Consider the following 22,605-nt stretch of genomic DNA (forward strand, 5'->3'; position numbering starts at 1 on the left):
CCTATTACTTTTCGATCTCAATTTCGGTCCGGACAGAAGACTTTTAAATTTTATACGAGCCGCGGGCCAGCAGCAGCAGCAGCGGGAGCAGCGGACTTTGGGTCCCAACTAACTTCGAACTTCAAACTTCCAACTTCCAACTTCCAACTTCGAACGTTCCAATGGTGCACAAAGCTGAACGAACGACGACGACGACTCGATTTACAAACGAACCGACTCCCACCTGTAATCCAACAAACTATTATTATATTTATACACCGAGCCTGTATGTATTTATATCTAGATATGTAATCTGAAACAAACTGCGTACACTAAATTTATGGAATGGAAATTTTTAAATCTTGTAAAATATAACAGTCGTCTTAAAATCAAGATGCAATTCGCGGATGTGGTTCGATTTCTTTTTCGACTGTGACCATGAAACTCAGCTATCTATGTATACATGCAACGACATACTGGCTATGTATAAAATAAATATTGTTGTTATTATATTCACGATTATTATCGTGGTAATTGATATTATGTTTTTGTTATATTTTCAACGCTGCGAAGGCCTTTGATTGTGATGTATAATATAAAATACATAATATATAATCGTATGTATATCACAAACATACAATAAGAGATACGGAACTGGACCGATGATTTATTACAGTAGCTAACTAGCTAGCTGCGATTTATAAGTTTATGTTCTCAATATTCAAGTATACATACACACATCGTCGGAGAAGAGGGAACAATTTTGTTATTTTCAATCGCGTTGCATAACATGCCTGCGAGAATGCACATAGCAACATGTACGTCGATATAATACAGTGACGATCGATGTGCTAATCAATGTTTTTTTTTTCTCTCAATTCTTTTCATCCCCGTTCAACCGATGCATGTGAATGCATTACATGTATACTCGTACTGCACGCATATGTGTATAGTACATGCATATTTTTGGTCGCGAGTAATGCAGTTGTAATATAAGTGCAGCAAAAATGCCACAGGTACCATACTGCGTGCAGCAGACGGATTGAGACATTCGCCACGTTGAGTGATATTCAACTTTCAATTCGAACTACCCATACTATACGGTTATATTTATATGCGACGTTTTCATTCATGTATCTACACATGTAAACAAAGAGAACCCAGAGAAAAAAAGCTCCGTACCTACAGTGGTGAGCTTTTGCTTTACATACACATTTGTATACATGTGTAGTCTATTGTATATAGGAATTTATTGCCTGTACCTCATGCATATCACATGAGTATTGTACACTGTATTACGCCTAGTGTATACGGATATATATTTTTCAAACGGAATCGAATATTAAATTCATTGAGAATATTGTATTATATCCGCACGTACTGAATATTAGCTATGTTTTCTTTCCTTTTCATTTCGTCTATTTTCAAATATTTATCCGTATGTATGTATGGAAAGTGTAATTCACACATATCTATTATGCATGTGTACATGCTGTATAAATTTTTTTCAGACGAAATCTGATGTTACTCTATAAATATAAATTCGATCGAAATTTTGAAGGTAAACGATTCATTCCCACGACTACGTGCCGCAATTAATTGTACGTAGCGCGATTGAAACGCGACGCGAGCGTTTTAAAAAAAAAAAACGTTAAAACTGTCTGACTGAATAAGTTAAGGCCAAAAAGAGAAAAATTAGAAAAAAAAAAAGTGAACAAATAAAATAAAATCAAATAAATTTAGAAGAAAGAGGTTCAACAGAATGGAATGAAACGAAAAAAAAAGTTGTTCCCGATCAATCCCATACCTTTGTCTTAGGTCTGGCGGGTATAATGATCCTTCTGGTTCCCATCTTATGTAAAATAAATAAATAACTACTGTAACGATGATTTTAAATTCACGGATTGGTAATAGTGTTTATAGTTGAATTCCTTATACGATTAAAACTATCCATCTCTCGAAGAAGCTGTACGGTGTGTATGTGTGTACAGCTTTACCTAACATAACATCTTCGCACTAGGATCAAAATGCATCAGCATTATTATACGGCGAATGGTCATGTATACGTGGTTACACACGTATACGGATGTACACATAGCTATACGTAGCATCATGCAGAGGACGAAAATCCAATTTTACAAAAATATCTGACGGTTAATGAGAAATTCTTGTCGAGTCATGCGATCGTCTTGGTAAAAAGGTGTAGAAGCTGCTACTGCGTTGGCTTCTGTATAGCCCGCGACGTGCAGACGAAACGATTCCGGTGGCTGCTGCTGCTGCTGCTGCTGCTGTTGCCGGTTGATCCTTCTTCAGAAACTAACAACTCCCTGAACTGCAGCAGCATCTTCAGAGGTCCATCAGGAGCGTTGTTATACGCCGGTACACGTCCTCCTATGCCGCCACCACATGTACGCAACACCGCCTTTGATATACTTCCACAATGTCCGAGAGATGACCACGTACAATGATCGGGGTATACACGTATAACGTATATTCCGATCTTCATTGATCCTACCTTTTTTGATTCCTAAGAATCACACCTCCGGAATTTCGTCTTCCAATGGTATGTATATATATATAAATTTCAGAGATCTTCATCTCCTCGAATTACAACTTAATGAAAACAATACACATACGTACATCTAACAAAAAAAACAAAAAAAAATCCTTTCATCGAGAGAATAATGATAATGAAAATGATTGAAGTACAGAAGTATGTACAAGCAGCTATGGCGGAAGCTGGTTGAAGTATAGATAGAGCGTATAATAGTTGTACGTACGTACCTATATAGTTACGTGCAGAAGGTTGGCATATGTGTGGTCCCGGGTCTATGGTACATGCATCATCCAAATGTCGCCGCTAACTTAAGCGTCCCGTCGCTCGTCTGTGACGTTTTGAATCGTTATAATATCATACATATGTATCTCACATCGGCGTGTACGCGGTACGTGTAACGTCTAACACGTTGAGTTGTGTATGTATGGCATGAGAGATGGTCAATGGTCCCGTAAATTGGTCCGCTACTGCATCGCGCGTAGCCGGACTGCGGTAGGTCATTACAACTATACAAACTTCTATTATTGGGCATCATCCTAGCTCGTTATAATCACCCGCCGTGTTATAATCTCTGAAACGAGAAAAAAAAGGCAAAGACGAAAATGTTATTTCTTTTTCTTCTCGAGCACGTCAGAAGAATTACTTAAATTTTCTCATCTTCGAAGGGTGCGGTATGGCTGAGACGAGGTGTTAGAGGTGATGATGATTTTCGATATACGTACCCATATGTGCATGTACGTACAAATGGCGTGGGATCTTTTTCAAGTCCAGTTTATACGAGTGTATATACTATGTCTGAGGAGTCATTATATCGGTATCATTCTCATAATTCTGTTTATGAAATTCGCTCCACCTCGTAGGACACGATCGTTGAGACGAAATACATGTGGTTCGTGAGGCGAAGATGGTATGTATCCTGCAATTGAAATTTTGTTTTGTCATTCATGCTGACTAAGACACAAGGTTCGTACGTGTTATAAATATTATCAATTATGTAGTAGGCGTATTATAGTATACACATGTGACATGTCGTCGTGAGTCATTATTAATTTGGTAAAATTGTTTAAAAACTTCTCATCCAAGGGACAGTAACTACGAGGCGATACGTAGTTGCGATGCGAAGATGAATAGAACGGGAAAGAGAAAAAAGAATAGAAAAGTTACTCCTGATGCGGTTTCGCGAGAAATTACGTACATACAATATATATATATATATAAATATTATACATATGTACGCATACCTACGTACCTAGGTGAAAAAAAAAGTCAAAACCTGCACCTGCAGTATGGATACCACTACCGTGTCTGAATGTCTGCCGAAGCCACATACCAGCCATCTAACACCTCACATTGCTGTATACATGTCTACTACCTCGGCTACCTATGACCATAATGCGGCGGACAGGAGAGAAAGATGGCCGTCGCCCTCATGATCGTCACGGTAAAATGAAGACGCGCTACTGTCCTACGCCACTTATACGTGCCTACCTACAAACCCCGAGGGGGTAACATACATGGAATGAAGTACATATGAAATAAAATAAACTAATGCTCGAACCGAAGAAATTAATGAATAAAAAAATATGCAATTTAACAATCAATAAAATAAAATCAATTTGGAAAAAATGTCTGGTATTTTTTACCAACAAAACCTCTGCTATTCACGCCATGCAACTTGTAATCTTTTCCGAAGCTTCAGTTTGATTCGAAATTTTGATCATTTACTGCAATGAGTTTATGCAACCGTATACATATAGCATGCATATAAAATGAATTACCGTAGGCACAAATTAAAAATCCATCGATACATGCCTCCGAGTATATTGTAGATATAGTGTGTATAGGTGAATATCGAGGTTCGTTGCAACCGGACATTTGATACCTCATGGTTTATACACCTCGAGTTTTGTGTTCACGGGGCTACGGGATGTATAATGCATCGTTGCTACCGTCGTGCGATCGCCTCGCTTCTGCAGCAGCAGCAGCTAGCCGGAAGACCCCCCAGAGTGGTGTGGAGTAGTTCGGTGGCTCGGAATCGAGGCACGGCACATCAGGTGCCAAGGAAATTGAGGCGGCCTCCACGAGTCCACGGGGAATAATAATTACCTTATATAATTCCTGGGGAAACGCTCTTTATATTTCATCCTCTGTATGAAACGTACATCACCTGCAGATGTGCGCATCTGTAAGAAAACGAAGAGATTTATTCACCGTATTATTATTTTTTCTTAATTCGATTTGATATTTTAATCATTTTATAGATACACCTCCGTGCAGGCCGCACGATATACTATACACGTACCTGTAATTATTGAATATTTATACAATCATATCTATACGAGACAAAACGCGAAGGAGAAAGCGAACTCTGCTATGTATATAAAAATTGTTGTTACCAAGTTGTGCATAGTGCAGATAGTTGAGCATTGAGGCATTATATTAAAAACAAGATTCCCATCGCAGTAGCTGACGAGGATTTCGTTTATTCATTTCGTAACTATTAGTTGAAAAAAGAATCTTTTTCTCAACTGCTGCTACATATAAATGAAATTCATCATTCAATTATTACGTGGGTATACGTAGAGGTGTATCTAGTCGCCATTATCCATAGCTATGACGACTGCACTAGTTCCGTGATGGAACATAAGACTCACTTATCATTATTGTTACTGGTTTTCTTTTATAAATTTTTTTTTGCCCGCATAAAAATCAAGTGTTGAGTCATTATTGAATCGCGATATCCATAAGGTGTATCCGTGTGCTTACACACCTGTATTCGGTACAGATCCACGTAGTGGTCGTCGTCCGGCGATGTCGACATTCGCGTCGTTTTCATTTAGCTGTCATCGTCATCGTCATCGCGGTCATCGGCGTCGTCGAAAGCGTGACCGAAATCAGGTATACGTGGTAAGTGTCCTCCGGTTCCTTGAATCGAGAAGTGTTCGTGTTACATCTGATTCTGACTCGTACAGTTTCTCAAATAATTGAAAAACTAGGTATTCCCCGAGCGGCGTATAGCTGCTACGTACAAGAAAGATCCAGGCAGACGTGAACGATCGCCACCCGATTCTACGACGACATCGATCGGTTCGACATTGTCCGATAAATTATCCAGATGAGGCGTACGGACAGACAGACTGCAGACGGATAGACAGACGTCGAACGCTTCGTGTACTCGCGAGAGCTTCCGTAACTCATATCCAAGGAATCAGAACGAAATTTCGATCTGGAAAATTGGAATTAAGGTACTTAATTGTCCGCTAAGTGGCCCACTGACTTTTTACCACAAGACTAATGGGACACTGTCGCTGTTCGCTCGGAGCCAGTCCCCTTAATTGATGGCTACTCGATCATGGGACTAATTTTACTGTATATACAGAACACAGCTGCTGACTATGACTAAACATACCTGTGTTACACGCTGTACACCTTTACATAACTCATCGGACCTGCAAACGCATTGCAGACATTCGATCAGCCGTTGAATTCCATCAATTTCGAATTACAGTCTCGTTGATAAATAAATTCCCTTCATCTTCACCGATATATTCTCTTCCTTTCGACGTTCCCTCTGATGGTATCAAACAGCTGATTTTCTTTCATTCATTTCCGACGCATTCGTCCTCGTCTTCTTCGATTTCTATTTGAAAAAAAAAAAAAAGGACTGGATCAAAAAATATATAGTACAGTGTATAGTATATACCGTATAGTTCGTCTTGTAACGAATGAATAAAAATAAAAAAAATGTACGGTGTGACTAAACGAGGTCACGATTCTGGTCGAGTATAAGGTCATGCTCACCTAACTAAATATAATATACCTGTATATATATACCAACTGCGTGAGAAATTATTTACAAGAAAAATTTTCTATGGCTGATAATCCTGCTTTGTCGTACAACAAGAGCAATATGCATCGACGAGAACGACATGACGAAGAAGCCATTGACCGTCCCGCGACGATATCCCAGTCCCACCAGCACCACCAGAATCTCGCATCTCCATCTCGGCGATGAAAGAAATCTAAGGAGAATATACCATTTTTTAAAGATACATATATTTTTTTTCAAATGTGGAAAACATTTATTACTTCATATTTTGAGGTAGCCCGATCGTTTTTTGAATAAATAATTAATCAAGTGGGGTACTTCCAGCAAAAAATCATAGAAAATATTTACAACTTGTTGACTGTGATTGTTTTTTACTCGTTCACTGTTCAAAATTATTTTCCTACTATTTTTGTAATTCAAGTATAAAATCGAAAAATGACATGCTCTTATTTTGACTTAAAATTGAAGTTGAGTCGGGGAGCCCGAGCTTTGCTGGAGTCTGGTAGCCAGGAGCGTAGCGCTTTGTTGTGAGACGTCACCTTGGGGGCTGAGCAGAGGTGACGCCCCACAACAAACCGCGCGCCCGTGGCTACCTGACTCCAGCTAAGCTCGGGCTTCTCGTAGACCGAGAAATTCGAATATTTCGACCCATGCATGGATTGTAATGAATCAAAGTGGGTCTACGACTAAAACCAATCGATATGTCTTCATTTTTCTGCTCCCAACAGCGAATAATTGATGATTACTCGATCGATTGCATGAGTAGATGATTTTGGCTTACAGATTTGGATTCCTGAGCTGATTATACGTGAGATTACCCTTGAAAAGCCAAAAACAAATCGATTTTTGAGTGAACAAAAAATCGATTTTTGGGCCAAAAGTAAAGTAGTTTAAGAATTGATTGCAATACACTTTTCTGACGTATTTTGACCTCAGGAATCCGAATCTGAAAGAAAAATTGACCTATCTCTAAAATTGACCAAGTTATCGCCAATTTTCAGCTTTTTGGGGTCGAAAATAAAAAATTGATTTTTTAGTCTATCCTCATTTAATTTGAGCTCAGGAATCTGAATCCGAAAGAAAAATTGATCTATTTTGAAAAATGACCGAGTTATCGCCGAATTATCGTATTTTTTGGCATAAATTTGAGGATATCTCGAAGGTAAAAAATCGTAGCTCAATTTGGACAACGGATTCGTGTTCCTGAGGTCAAAATACTTAAGAAAAGTGCCATACGATCAATTTTAAAAAATAAAAATTTTTGGTCAAAATTTGAAAAAATCGTAAGGGGTACCCCTTGGAAAAATCTCAAATTTTGGCCAAAAATTTTTATTTTTTAAAATTGATCGTATGGCACTTTTCTGACGTATTTTGACCTCAGGAACACGAATCCGTTGTCCAAATTGAGCTACGATTTTTTCCCTTCGAGATATCCTCAAATTTATGGTAAAAAATGCGAAAAAATGGGGATAACTCGTTCATTTTTGCAGATAGATCAATTTTTCTCCCAGATTCGGATTCCTGAGCTCAAATTACATCAATATAGACTAAAAAATCAATTTTTTATTTTTGACCCCAAAAAGCTGAAAATTGGCGATAACTCGGTCAATTTTAGAGATAGATCAATTTTTCTTTCAGATTCGGATTCCTGAGGTCAAAATACGTCAGAAAAGTGTATTGCAATCAATTCTTAAACTACTTTACTGTTGGCCCAAAAATCGATTTTTTGTTTGCTCAAAAATCGCTTTTTTTTTGGCTTTTCAAAGGTAATCTCACGTACAATCAGCTCAGGAATCCAAATCTGAAAGCCAAAATCATCTACTCATGCAATCGATCGAGTAATCATCAATTATTCGCTGTTGGGAGCAGAAAAATGAAGACATATCGATTGGTTTTAGTCGTAGACCCACTTTGATTCATTACAATCCATGCATGGGTCGAAATATTCGGATTTCTCGGTCTACGAGGGAGCCCGAGTTTTGCTGGAGTCAGGTAGCCACGGGTGCGCGGTTTGTTATGGGGCGTCACCTCTGCTCAGCCCCAAGGTGACGTCTCACAACAAAGCGCTACGCTCCTGGCTACCAGACTCCAGCAAAGCTCGGGCTCCCCGACTCAACTTCAATTTTAAGTAAAAATAAGAGCATGTAATTTTTCGATTTTATACTTGAATTACAAAAATAATAGGAAAAAAATTCTGAACAGTGAACGAGTAAAAAACAATCACAATCGACAATTTTTAGATATTTTCTATGATTTTTTGCTGGAAGTACCCCACTTGATTAATTATTTATTAAAAAAACGAGTGGGCTACCTCAAAATATCAAGTACAAAATGTTTTTCCACATTTGAAAAATTTTCTTCTGTTACAAGGAACAAATTCTGCCCCCATGCTAAGAAAATAAAAACAAAAAAAATTTTCTTCAACAAGGGGGAATGTGGAAGAGGAGTGAGTATATATTTTTCTTCAAAGGACTTTCCGCCCGTTTCCTTTGACTTTTGCTGCGATGCCTGCATCGCACGAGATGCAATGGCTGTTCCGCATTGTTGTTAGCATTGTTCGTGGTTCTGGGTCTTACCATCGAATATTTTCACTCCTCGATTCCTGTCCCATCCACCCGGGCATCGTCCCATTCTATCCTATCCTCTCCTATCCCGTCGACGACGACGACGACGACGATGCTGTAGCTGCATAGTGTATAAAGTTGGTTTACATCGTTGCTGATGGCTGTTACTCTGAACCGATGGAAAAACTACGCCGCGAAATCTCGATACTTCACGCTCGCGTTCATGCCCCCCAACATCTGAAACTCCGGTGAGTCGTTCCCACACAGCTCGACTACATAAAAATAAAGAAAAAATACAAATAAAAACAGAATGAAAAAAGAACATAACAAAATATATATACAATAAATAAAACTTAACGATAATAACAATGATAATAAGAAAACTGGACAAATGTTAAAGACGGAATAAAGGTAAAATAAAAATTAACCCGTCCGTTCATTGTACGATAAAAATGTGGAAAAAAAAAAGAATCTATTTTTTCGGATATTCGAGCGACTCGAATAAAATAATAAAAGATGGGGCAAAAAGTGTGAGAGAAAAAATACCTATGTCCTTAGCAGGCGCACGCCCACGTTCCCTGTTCCTTCCCTCGCCTCGATTGGCTATTTTCCTTCACCTTTTTTTTTGGTCATCTTTTTTGCGATACCGTTTTTGAACGTGGAACCCATTTTTTCATACGCGTTACTCTCCAGCGCCTCAAACCCCCCTCGGTGAGGTTCGTACGACAATGGGGATTACGCGAACGATGATGAAATATTTATGGGTTTATGATTTTACTGCACTTTACGACTTCCAAACGATCGGCAAAGAATTTTACTACACATTTAGTAGCTTCATGGTCTGCATGCGGCAGCACGCGAAGGGCACAAGGCACGGGAATATTAAGTGTCTCAGTCGCCAGTCGTATTGTACAATTTTTCTTAACAATCGTCGTTGAAATTCGAAGAATAAAAACTCCAAATTCATCAGACGTGGTACAACCAATGGGTGAACGAATAAATTCGAATCAGCAAAGCCTATTGCAGCTCAATTTCCACTTCCTCCACCTCCGCTTCCTCTTTCCTCCTATACATATATGTATATAAATGCAGAGAGATGAAATCTTTTTTCCGGATCACTGAAACGTAATAATTATATATTTTCAAGTATATATGTATATTTTAATCGGGGTTATCGGAACGTGTACTTTTTAGACTAACCAAGTTCTCATCGGTTTGCTCTTCCTTCTTTTTTTCTTCCATTTTTTCTTTGGATTCATTTATCTATGTATATGTATGATTTCGTGTAATCCTCATAGTTAACTGCAACGAACAAATCAATGAATAGAAGCATATTATACATGCAGCCGATCCCGCGTATCTGCAATGGTCATTGAAAACGCATTCCGAAAATATAAACGTAACAAAAATTCTCATTAATACACCTCGTCTGTGCGAGTGAATGTATATTATATACCTGTACACACACCAAAATGAATTAAATCCCGCGGTAATGAAAATTTCACGATTAATTTTCCGTTCAACAAATCTGCGGTTTTATCGCGATCGCGTTAAGCCATCAGCGTTTATATACTACGATAAAAAATTATGGTTCACTTGTTGTTTCCCCCCCGAGCATCCGAAGAGCTAAATTATTATTGTTTTAATTTATTTTCACGCTCTTTGAAAATCAGAATCTAAAAGGATCGCGATGATGGCAATGGTGTATGTAAAACCAGTAAAAAATTGCTCGCTCTGATTGTCACTATATACACAAACTAAAAACCAAATATACCTGTTAGACAATTACGCGAATAAAATTTAGCAATTTCAATTATCAGAAAATTGTATGACGTAAAATATAGAGTGCAGCGACCTTCCTGCAGTATAAAGATCGTTGGATATTTGATGCAGGTTTGTCAATACATTTCACAATTCCTGTCCAGATATGTACAGGCGAATAGAAAAAGAGAATAAAAAATTATTGAAATTATTGATAATGCAATTATTTTTAGTAGCGAAGCTATATAATGGTTAATATCTAATCATATGTGTTATATAAGCATATAATACACACGTCTAACTCTCCGTGACTCCATAGATGGAATAATATCTGTTTAATAGGTGTTCTATAGTAAATATATCTATAGTGAAATTAGTTTGAGAGCGTTCGACGGATTATAATATGTATACATCTACCTACTTATATACTTATTGTAAATAAATTGCGTAACTTTTGAAGCAGCAGCACCCAGCAACGGTATATAGCATAAAGGATATACCGTATATATTTATATACTTGTAATGTACATGTAACGACAGGTTCTGCACTGCAGAATTTACGTAACGAAATTACAACCAGTACATATAAAGCAACATTATATCGGTACTACTGCCGCTGCTTTTATATAAATTAAGAAAAATTTCGCTCGTATATAATACGTGCCAAGCGTTGATCCTTCGAATACAAATTCGTCTATGCATGATGTAAAACGGTATTGCATAATTAAACGGTTTTTATCTACATCTACATGGGCATACGCTGTACCTAAAAATGTGTCCGCTAATTCCGTAGAATTCCGAGCCGACGAAATTTTTAATCAATCAAAGATAACGAGATGTAAAAATCACTCTTTCGACGAACGGCTCTCGCGTAAGATGCGCGACTCGGTATATAGGGTGTAAAATGAATGAACGAATTCCCGTACGGTGAAGTTGAGCGAATATCATGCACGAAAGATCGGCGAATTACCGGCTGAATTATTCCGCGATTCTTCGTATCCTTTTTTTTTTTTTCTTTCATTTTCACGATCAGTTAAGCACGAGTAAAATAATAGCGGAGGGTAAAACGTTGAATTCGGTCCGCTTCGTACCCTTTGAAATTTATGTACATGTATACATAGTCTTATTATCCATCGGCTTATACGTATAATGAGAAGGAGGTGAACGAAAAGAAGAGGGAAAAAAAGTATCGAAAATGGAGCTACCGTCTATGTATATCCTTGCGGGGGGGTGGAGGATGCGAACGGCATATCGCGTATAGGAGCGGAATGATCGAGGACGAAGGACGAAGGACTCTGTGCAATAGTCCTTCTGACGAGGATGTTGACAAGTCAACAGAACCAACAGCTACGGGAGGTCTTGAGAAAAGTCCAAATGTTGCCGGTCGTACGTCTTCGGATTTCCAACTAAAAGTTTCAGGTATATATGAGATCTGGAAATGAAACAAATTCGGTATGATATTGGCTCCTCGTCAGGGTCGGACCTTGGCCAGCAGGAAGCTAACTGAGTAATTCGATGGTCGGGAAACGTGGAACGTGTAACTATATACCTGTGCAGTGTATAGGTACCTTCGGGTTATCCAGATTTTTCGAGTCCTCGTGCTTCGCGTATACCTATACATATACCTGCGAAGAAGGCGAGGTGGTGGCATCCGTGGTGCCGCCGCCGATGGACCCCCGTACGCTTGTAAATCTCTTTTCGTCGTCCATTGTCTGGAAATTTCGGACCGGAAGGTCGCGAAAGGTCGTCGTTCTGAAGAGGACGAATGAAGAAATGATGGCTATACGACCGTGCCGTAAACTCATCATGGCTGATATACGACCTCGTACTCGGTGTACCTACCTTCGAAATTAACGGAAGCGTGCAGCTCCGGGGTGGGAAGTAGAAATGGCCGAATGAAAATTAGACCTCCTTCACTCGCGCCCTGCGACCGCCGGCATGCCCGGCCGATCGAACGACTCGAACGATCTGAAAAAGCGAGATTAAAAGAGCTCGAGAATTTCAAGAATTCATTCGTTCTGCGATTGAAAAATATTCGAAAAACATGCACAGAAATCTGAGGTAAATGTGCTTTCACGTACTGCACGCCGAGCGGCAATAAGATGAAGAGATCTTTGCCGAATTTCTAAGAATAGCCGATATGTTTGTTATACCATTTGCGGTGGATCATTATGTGATAATTTGCGCGAAGGCCCCGAAGCAAAGTTATTGAAAAAATAATTCGTCGCGTAGCCGATTACAATGAGAACATGGTATACATAAGTCTACCCGTAATACATAATAACGGTTACCGGTGCAGCTACGGTGTGAAATTGGGAATTTTAGGGACTCCCGAAAGTTTGGAGAAGCTGGAGCTCCGGCTAATTCCAAGTTGAATTATATCTACAAGTTAGGTCAGTTCTGTACACAAATTTATTTTTCTCTTTCAACCCCCGAGGTGCGCTAACGTGGCATCACACGGGGAACCGGCGGGACCCTCGAAAATAACCGAAAAGTAAGCAAAGGACCCCGTAGAGAAGACGAGTCAAACAAACTCCCTAATGTCTTCATGCTCGTCCGTAATTCTTACACCCCTGCAAAATTATATGTTTCCTTCCAGCTTTCAGCTACCGGGAATCTGCGCAAAAAATGGCTCCCATTAAAAATCTTGGACCCTGAAGAGCGACGATTTAGCCGATATATATTATTACAGCTGTATGGGGTTTGAGAAATTGAGGGTGGAATTCACACTTTTGAGATTCTATCAATTTTTGTTTCAACGACAACGGCGTGTCCTGCGGTTTCTAATAGAGACCCGTTATACGTCGTAAATTCTAACAATCCACCTAACGAACGAAGTATATAAATGTATAAGTAGCTGCGACGCGGTCGTAAACTGCACAAATATAATACGCTAACATTACGGAAAATATTCACGAATAATGGAGATAAAACTTTTCTGCGGTCATGTACGTACGGACTCGTCGTAAATCTATCTTGCAACATAATGGTGGGCAAGTTCAAAACTGAAGGGATAGTCGCTGACGAGAATTTAATGCGATAAATTATTGCGGTTTCCGAACCGAATGCACTGCTCGCAGCGTATAGCTATGCGTCGAATCGTCGACCCTCTCGATCGCCATACATTTATTTCCTCTTTGCAGAAATCTGTAGCAAACAAAAAAAAAAAAAAAATGGCGATAAATGAGAATACCTCGTTACAAATATAGGTATCATAACGTGTGGCGGAAAAACTGAATTGCGCAATAATTGCTAAACAATGGTAGACAATATTTTTTGTCACTCTTTCTACCTTTTTTTTTTTTTTTTGGTAATCTATACATATCGTTTTTGCTACTCTGCAGGAAAAGGATATTTTTCCATGTATGTACACGAAGTGTTTGTGCCGTTTTAGACACATACCGTACCGTACACATTGTGTACGTACATATGCACATAACCCATACGCATGAAATCTATTCACACATCATTGCCGATTTCCAATAGGGAATTGTTTCCTTTTTCGTTTACCTTTTTCTTTTTTCTTTTTTTTCTTTTCGTTGCTTTTTACCGTGTTTTTCGTCTTTTTTAATTGTGCATTCGGTTACGTGCGCGGGTATAGGAAGTGACGACTGGGGTTTGTAACAGGATGCGGAGATAGCGTTACAGGTACGTACACACGGTTGTGTGTATCAACCAAACAGGAACAGCAGGCACCGTGACGCTCGAGCGGGAGGAAAATTACGACAATGTAAATGACGACGACGACGACGGCGGAGCGTGTGTGTCTGTCTGCATCAGAAAATGCCAATTGAACTGCCCAACGCCTGCACTGGGGGATAATTTTTTCCAATATCATTTTTTCGAATACCCGTCGATACACATTTCCCGTTACCAACGAGGTAAACGGTATTCGAAAATTCGCTCAATCGCAATCGATCACGATTATTGCGGAAAACGGCTCAGAATAGCTGTTACCAATGACGAATCGAGCGGTACGAGGTGCGTTCTCCAGCAGCGGAATAAGTAGAGGGAGAAGCATGAGATGAACGAGAAGAAGAAAAAGTAGACGAAGAAGAAGAGGAGGAATAAGAAGAAGGGAAAGGCGGAGCTTACGTGTGCCCGTAGGTCCCCTTCGATTCCCTCGTGTCAGGAACATCCGGGCGTAACTTTTGGTCCCGCCCACGCAGCAGCAGCAGCAACAGCAACAGCAGCAACGCGTTCCTATTCTCCCCGGTTGAATTTTTCTCCGTCTCTGTTCCTCTCTCTCTTCCTCCGCTGCCTACTAGATACAATACATAGACATACATTACAGTTCGGCGTTCGATTCAGGTATAGACGTAGAGGAGGGTAGCGGTAGGCAGGTATAACGTGAATGAGGAAGGAGAAGCAACAGCTAGCTGCCGGGAGCGAACGCTATCGCGGTTGAGGTAGCAAGAGGTGTGGGAAATGACCGGCGTAAACTCCCACCGGCTACCAACTAGCGGTCGCCGAAGGTGGCCCGTACGCAGTACGTTATATCTATACGTAGACACGATATACCACGGTACACACCTAGAGCTATCGCTGGCGGCTGTCCGTTAAAAATAATCCCCTACCTCGTAAAACCCATCCGTGCACCGCGCGAAGGCGGGACCTTACCAACTTACTCCGCGTCGTCGTCTTCTTCTTCTTCTTGTTATTCGTCGTTAGCCGTGCGGCCAGGCGGAGGGCGACTACGAATCCATCTCCCCGATAACTTCGCAGTCAGAAAGAGGAACCCGATCTGCGAGGACCCCGTATTACCGGACCGCACAACTGTGATACGCTGCGAATAAATTCACAAGGACATTCTCTTGGGATATAGAAAGTACGGTATAGAAAAGTATAAGTTTTGCGCGCGGCGGATCGGTAGTAAGATCGTTAGTTTTTTTGTTTTTGTTTTTTTTCGAAAATATTGTTATCGAGTGAGAGAAAAATAAAAGTGTGCAAAAAACAACAACAAAAAATTAAATCGTGCGAATATACATAATTCGACGAATGCAGATTTGTATAAATATAAACATATTACCTGATGCGTTGTAGATATAATCGGGTGAAGTGTTCGTAACATTGTGAGATATACATAAAAATATATATCTACAGTTCGTTATTGCGGATGCGGTGATTGAGATTCCATATAGATATAAGGGTGATATTCCTCGAGATCCTAATCTCTCAACGCAGCGTCGGGTGAAAACGGAAGAAACGGGGTACCGACCGCACCCCGAAGATACCGGGAGATGACGGTTACGACTAACTTCTCCATGATGCGACCCTGCTTCACTGGATATCCATTTCAAGGTATACATCAGATCGTACATCAAACGTACGCACGTCATTTGATAATCCGAAGATCGATGCACGTGTTATTTACATGTTACACAAACGCGTACCTACCCCTAATATAATTTTTTTTCGTTTCCTTTTCTTTTTTTTTTCCTCCCGCTTCCCGATCCCAGAGCGACAATTTTCGCGACGGTTGTATACATTCGTGTCGAACTGCAGCGTCCACGGGATCGGTTGTAAAATTATACAGTACGTCCATATACTTGTGATATACAACCTGAAACGAGGGATGAGCTGTACAGCGTATTATATACTTGGAAATATAGTATATAACTTTCGACGAGTAGGACCTGATGGTTCCTGTCATAACTTATAGTTTGAGGGAGGGTAAATTTTCCGCCTTTTAAGACCCAACAATGAATTACAAACTGGACAATTTCATGGCGAATTTTGCCATTCTTAACATACCTATGTAGGTGTCCTCTGCTGCAACGACCTTCGAGAGACATCTGCATTCCGATCAACCCTTGATCAATTAGTGTGTCGCTTGTCGAAATTTGCTTGGTATAGGTACAGCAGGGCGTTTTTATAACTGCGGTGATTGACTGTAGGTGAGAAAAAGAAAAGGACAAAGATCAGATCATAATATATCAAATCCCTGATTCGGAGTATGTGAAATTGAGTCAGTTGCGTGTACGCTGTAATATTTGACGAAACATTGTAATTTGAGGAATCGAGAATAAACGAACTGCAACTTATGCTGTTGCAGCACCTACATTCGCAACTTCTTATAACGTTCCAATTCACCTGGCAATTTTCTTATTCTCGCCGCGTACCTACACATAGCTACATGGCACGGACTGTTCTTTTTTTCTATTATTTATTCTCAGCTGCAATAATCGTTTCTGGTAAAGTAGAAAAAAAATGCAAAAAAAAAAAAATGCAAAAAAAAATGCAGAAAGAGGTAGAAAAAAAGAAACGTACGTATAAAACTATAATATGTTTACGACCAGATGCTAAAGTTGAAGATAAATTTAACCGCCATACGCGTATCGCAGAGAGCGGCGGGATAGGAAATTATACGCTATCATTGTTGTGCCTCGTAAACCTTGGACATTCGTTGAATTATAATTCTTATCGAAGCTGCACCGTAGGTACCGCGGCACCGATTTTAACGTGCATTCGTACGCTGTACAAAGAGAGAGAGAGAGAAAAGTTTTTCCGACCCACCTAACTCGGAATTGTTAAATTATTGTTGTTGTTCGACCGTAGCAACATCGTGTCTTCGCACCCCCGACGTGTGTCGGACGCGTGGCGTCCGAATATGTATATTCAAAGGTGACTCTATTTTTCAGACTTGGGCTCGATACCCGGTCAGGGGCGCGTCAACCAATTGGGAGGTGTTTTCATAAACGGAAGACCATTGCCGAATCACATACGTCTGAAGATCGTCGAGATGGCAGCTGCCGGCGTCAGACCCTGCGTCATTTCTAGGTGAGTTTGTCGTATCTGAAAAAAAAAAAACGATCGGAAATCAATTCGGAGAAAGAAGACGCGACGAACGATCGACGATCCACCCGCGCCCCATATTTATTTGGACAAAATTTTCGAACACACACAGACAACTGCGGGTGTCTCACGGTTGCGTGTCGAAGATATTGAACCGTTACCAAGAAACTGGGAGCATAAGACCCGGTGTGATCGGAGGAAGCAAGCCCCGGGTAGCAACGCCGGAAGTCGAGGCGCGTATCGAGGAGTACAAACGCGATAATCCCGGTATATTCTCGTGGGAGATAAGGGACAGGCTGATCAAGGAGGGAATATGCGACAGGACCAGCGCACCCAGCGTGTCGGCGATATCGCGACTGTTGAGGGGCAGAGATCCGGAGGACGAGGCGAAACTTGGAGACGGTGAGTCGAACATACTGCAGCACGCACATGGATCGGTTCCTCCCTTTCCCCCCCCCCCCCTCCGCCCCCCATTTCTTCGCCCCCTCTCCGCTTTTCTAATAACAATTTCATAATATTCGGTTAGGGACCACCGAGAATTTTTTAAAACTTGTGGGCCCCGTAACGTGCGCGCACTGCACACGACGCGCGTTGTGTATGTGGCGTTGCACGACGGGCACCGGGAATCCCCCGCGCTTGTAGTGAAATAATGAGCGTTTTGATTTTTATCCGAATCGGTGAATGAACGAATTAAAAGGCTCCATTAATCAGTCGTATTGCTGGTGGCCTGAAAATGACTGGTCTTTGAAGAACTGGAGTCGGTAGCGGCCGCCTCCGATACGCACTCCCTGTAATTTTCTCGCCGCTGATCCCGCGCGATCGTAGCGCTGGGGCGCTCCACAGCTCGCCGCTGTTACTCGAAAAATTGTTGTTTCTCCCGCTGTTCCTACTGCCGCATAATAACTGTATGTATACCGCGTAACGTGGTACGCGGTATACCTCGCCCGCCGACGAAGAAAACGCTTAAATTTATTCGTTACGTCAAAAATCGTTTATAGGATCGACGCGGAATTTGATAATTTTCTCCACGATCGCGCCAACGAACCTTTTCGAAACTACGCACGGTATCGGTCCTCGAATTAACGTCGATCAGAGATTCCGAATTTTAGAAGACGCGGAGTTCCAGTGGACCGATTCACGTCCGAAGTTTCGTCGCCTCCTGCTAAGCGTAATTGTCGATTGATTTAAAATCGCGGAGCGCGAAGTCCGGCAGCGGGAGCTGGAGGAGGAAGAGGAGGAGGAGGAGGAGGAGGAGGAGCAGTTAGAGGAACGTGAGGAATATATACAAGGGGCGAAATTTCGGCGGTGTGACAAGACAAATGATGCGTTTGTTTGCGCGCGAGCAAAATAAAAGAATGGAAAAAAAAAGGAAAATAAAATGGGAAGCAAAAGAAAAAAAAAAATTGGAAAAAAAATAGGAAAAAAATGATCGAGGGATGATGATCGAGGGCGTATTATCGTTGGGGCGGCGAAGATGAAAGAAAAGTAAAACGGCAAACGCGTAGGTTACCCCGGGTAAGCCGATAGCTTTGTGGTGGGCCGTGTTAAAGGGACCGACCGACTTTTGCCCAAAGTGAACAAGGGCCAGAGGGGCCCCAGAAACACAAAATCCGACACTTCGGGCCCCGCTGGGAACACCGTCTATAGGCGTCATAATGAGTATAAATATTTTCGAGTCAAACGCCAACGTCGGCAGCGCAGCTAAAAAATCGCTCCTCTTTCTCTCAATTTTCTTCTTCTCATTTCAAAATGTATCGGTGTACGTATGTTATTGTTTCGAACGATTTTTATCGATGTAAATAAGCGCGCGATTCGAAGCTGCCGCGTACGCATCGACACGAATAAGTGGGAATTATAATTCGGGAATTTTATATGCAGCGCGATATCCGAACGGATTATTACCGATACGCGTATACGTGTACCTATTCGTATACCTCTGCACCGAGATTATTACGAGTCGCCGCTGCAGGTAAAATCATCACATTGGTTTATATAGGCTAAAATTATGAAGCCGATGGTTAAACGGCCTCGGCAAGCTAGTAATCGCAACTTTCACAACCCGATATTATACACAAATGGATGCAACGGAGATCGCTACCTTACGTATACCTATCCGCCTGTGCCTACGCGTCGCCGTACACTTCAGCTTCTTTCGACTCGGTATTTCGAAAATTACACACGAAGAAGAAGAAGAAGAAGAAGAAAAATAAGATGAAGGAGAAATTGAGTATACAGAGATAAATTCAACGCGCCACGCGTCCTGCCGGCTAAATGAATAATTTAATTCGATGTAATATCGGCGCCGCACGACGATCAAAGCGTTATTATTTATAAAACAAGGGCGAAAATGTAGAAACACGACGATGATCGTCACGTGTGTATTATATAGAGGGATCGGGGGCGCGGAGTTTTCGACGTTTTTTTCGTCAACGGGCGAGACTAATCGGCCGGCGACGTCTGACGCCGCGACGCTTCGAACCAGCGCAAAATTCGACACGCCGCTATTCCGGGACTTTAGGAATTCCGGTCTCGTTTTTTTTGCATCTTTTCTCTCGTTTTTTGCTTCTCACCTTCCTACGAACATATCTCTCGAGTATTCCACTCCCTTAGCATCCGAAGGAATAATCGAAACGAACGAATTACGGTTCACTCCGCTCTGCGGTTCTGCGTTCGTTCGATTTCTTCGCATTTTTTTTCACTTTTCATTTGCCAAAATTTGACAAAAGGGGTTGTCGAGGTTCTCGCGAACACTTCGATTGCGTCGAGTGTGAAATACTGCGCGTTATGTGTTTCTTTTTTTTTTTTCTTTTCTTTTCTTTTCTCTTCAAAGGAACCGGAGGAAAGTCGAACGCGAATTTTATTCACGGTGCGCGTCAGCGGGACGAAAATATATACATATATGCACGCCATTTTACACCTAACGATACGCGATCGGTGGTATAAGAAAATAATAAGCTTCTGCCGTGGCCAGAAAATACCATAAGTATAACGCGGGGCGCGAAGACCGAAGGGAATTAATAACCGTCATATACGAGACCGTAACTTCAGGGTCCACCGACCTTACACGGCCGTTAGGTGTTCCCCAATCTTTCGGGGCTGCCATTTATATTATTTTCACTCTCCCTCCTTTTGTTGATTTCTTTATTTTTTTTTTATTTTTTTTCAATCGGTATACCTTTCGGTCATCCTATACCTCCGCCGATACGCGCACGCTCCGCGGATTACGTTACGTGAGCGGTTTCGTCGAAGTCGAAGAACGTGAATTGTCAGCGCGGAAATTTTTTCTAAAAATCAATCGACTCGTAATCGTTCGATATTTTTGTCCAGGCAAAACTAGTTCGGGTTCCGACTGCGAGAGCGAACCGGGAATCCCGTTGAAAAGAAAGCAGAGACGAAGTCGTACGACCTTCACCGCTCATCAGTTGGACGAATTGGAGAGAGCCTTCGAACGCACTCAATACCCCGACATTTACACGAGGGAGGAACTCGCCCAGAGGACCAAGCTTACCGAGGCAAGGATCCAAGTGTGGTTCAGCAACAGGAGAGCGAGACTCAGGAAACAACTGTCTTCCACCACGGCCGCTGGATACGTGGGATCCGTTGGATCCGTCGCTTATCCCGCCGCTTCTTACGTTCTTCATCCCCCTGCCGCACCTCATCCGCATACGGGGACTCCGGTGTCCGCGGGAAATCCACACGCTCATCCCCATCCGCATGGACACCAGTCCATACCGGAAACGGCGTTCTCATCCAGTCAAGGTCAGAGAAGGCACAATTTCCACCGTTATTCTCATCGCGTCCGCACCTCAGATCGACACCTGGAAATCGAAGTCGGTTTAGGGATCGCGTTCTAGCCCCTTTTTTTTTTATTTTTTTGAAATGGAATCGAGAATACGTTGTACCTGGGAAAGCACAGTTTTCCTCGCTGTGCCGTTCGATGTCCGTTGAATCGAAAATTAAAAATACAATTTACCGTTCGGTTCCAGAACTTTACTCTTCGCACCACGGTACGATGTCGTCGCACCAGCTTCAGGGTGGAGACTCGACGCGTTTGGTACCGTCGGTTGGCGGGTCGTCGGGTTATTCCCTTCCGACGTCCGTGGCGTATCCCTCCTCGCTTTTGGCGGCGACGTCTTCGTCGGCGTCTCACATGGGCCACCAGTTGTCCGCGGTGGCTCCGACGTCCTCGACGTACCAGCAGGCGACGAGTCACCAGCTTCCGCCGACCCCGAATTCGCTGGTTACGATGATGGGACCGAATTCCGGCAACTCGAATCCAGCCTCCGACCAGTTAACGGGAACCTCCGAACTCCCGATGACCTCCGTATCGCCTTCTAATCAACAACAACAACAACAACAACAACACCAACATCAGCAACAGCAACAACAACAACAACAGCAGCAACAACAAACGGGTGGGACTTCTCCCGCTTGGAGTCTTCCCTTGCCTGGTTCGGGACGCGTCGGTCTTCCAAGTCCTCCTTCCAGTTTACAACAAACACATCCGCATCATCCTTCCCACAGTCATCAGGCGTTTGCGAGTCATTACGCGAGTCAAGGATTCCAACAACCACCCAGACCCGCTCCGCATCAGCCTTTTTACAGTTGGTACTGAACCTCCGAACTTGGGTTGATTGAGATCCGTGAATTTTTAGAGCTTTTCGTTTCTATGGGAAGCTGAAAGAGGATCAGAAATATTAGGTTTATGAGGAGCCAGCATGGGGGGGGGGGGGGGGGGGGCGAGGGGACGTTGGGAGTTTTGTAAAACAAACTAAATTTCATGTAATTTCAAAATGAATAACCGAAAATCCGAAATTTCATATTTTACAGGGGACATGTCCAGTGATTGTTAATGATTCATAAGTATATAAATTAAGGAATTTACGCTTCGTAAGTATTGAGAAAAATAGTAATAATAATGATAAGAAAAAGAATTTAAAAGCAAAAAACTATTACTGCCAATTATTAATTAACTATTAATTAATCATCCGCGGTATATGCATACATACCTATACTCGACTTTTATGTATGACCAGCTATATCATTTCTACATGCATATATATTAACTATTTTTCCAAAACCTATGTACATACATAGTATACATTAATATGCGGTTATGT

The 22,605-nt window shown here is 41.7% G+C and overlaps 1 protein-coding gene and 2 long non-coding RNA genes across 3 annotated transcripts in view; 1 reads left to right on the top strand and 2 right to left on the bottom strand.

The window, feature by feature from the left end:
• The window catches only part of LOC110117486, a 30,452-nt gene extending 14,593 nt beyond the window's left edge, over positions 1 to 15,859 (bottom strand). Inside the window, exons 1-18 of the long non-coding RNA XR_007279333.1 lie at positions 15,720 to 15,859; positions 15,311 to 15,476; positions 14,786 to 14,954; positions 12,533 to 12,658; positions 12,259 to 12,442; positions 11,896 to 12,122; positions 10,130 to 10,231; positions 9,476 to 10,047; positions 8,942 to 9,201; positions 6,394 to 6,558; positions 5,946 to 6,176; positions 5,566 to 5,762; positions 5,307 to 5,461; positions 4,315 to 4,719; positions 3,786 to 4,024; positions 3,259 to 3,452; positions 2,764 to 3,107; positions 9 to 223 (exon numbers count right to left, since the gene is read on the bottom strand). This is a non-coding gene — a long non-coding RNA (uncharacterized LOC110117486). The remainder of the gene's footprint in view (positions 1 to 8; positions 224 to 2,763; positions 3,108 to 3,258; positions 3,453 to 3,785; positions 4,025 to 4,314; positions 4,720 to 5,306; positions 5,462 to 5,565; positions 5,763 to 5,945; positions 6,177 to 6,393; positions 6,559 to 8,941; positions 9,202 to 9,475; positions 10,048 to 10,129; positions 10,232 to 11,895; positions 12,123 to 12,258; positions 12,443 to 12,532; positions 12,659 to 14,785; positions 14,955 to 15,310; positions 15,477 to 15,719) is intronic.
• A 4-nt stretch (positions 15,860 to 15,863) lies between these two features.
• LOC105693693 (protein gooseberry-like) lies at positions 15,864 to 22,202 on the top strand. The gene is made up of 5 exons (XM_048658204.1): positions 15,864 to 15,991; positions 17,332 to 17,470; positions 17,598 to 17,887; positions 20,813 to 21,244; positions 21,472 to 22,202. Exons 1-5 carry the CDS (start codon positions 15,931 to 15,933, stop codon positions 22,098 to 22,100), a joined length of 1,551 nt encoding a protein of 516 aa, XP_048514161.1. The 5' UTR covers positions 15,864 to 15,930; the 3' UTR covers positions 22,101 to 22,202.
• On the bottom strand, positions 16,034 to 21,128 carry LOC125501719. The gene is made up of 4 exons (XR_007279334.1): positions 20,994 to 21,128; positions 17,207 to 17,485; positions 16,445 to 16,581; positions 16,034 to 16,253 (listed from the first exon to the last, which is right to left on the bottom strand). It is a non-coding gene; the product is annotated as an uncharacterized LOC125501719 (long non-coding RNA).
• Positions 22,203 to 22,605: the final 403 nt, after the last annotated feature.

Source organism: Athalia rosae, chromosome 7 (assembly GCF_917208135.1).
Source record: "Athalia rosae chromosome 7, iyAthRosa1.1, whole genome shotgun sequence".
In the NCBI taxonomy this organism is placed as follows: Eukaryota; Metazoa; Arthropoda; class Insecta; order Hymenoptera; family Athaliidae; genus Athalia; species Athalia rosae.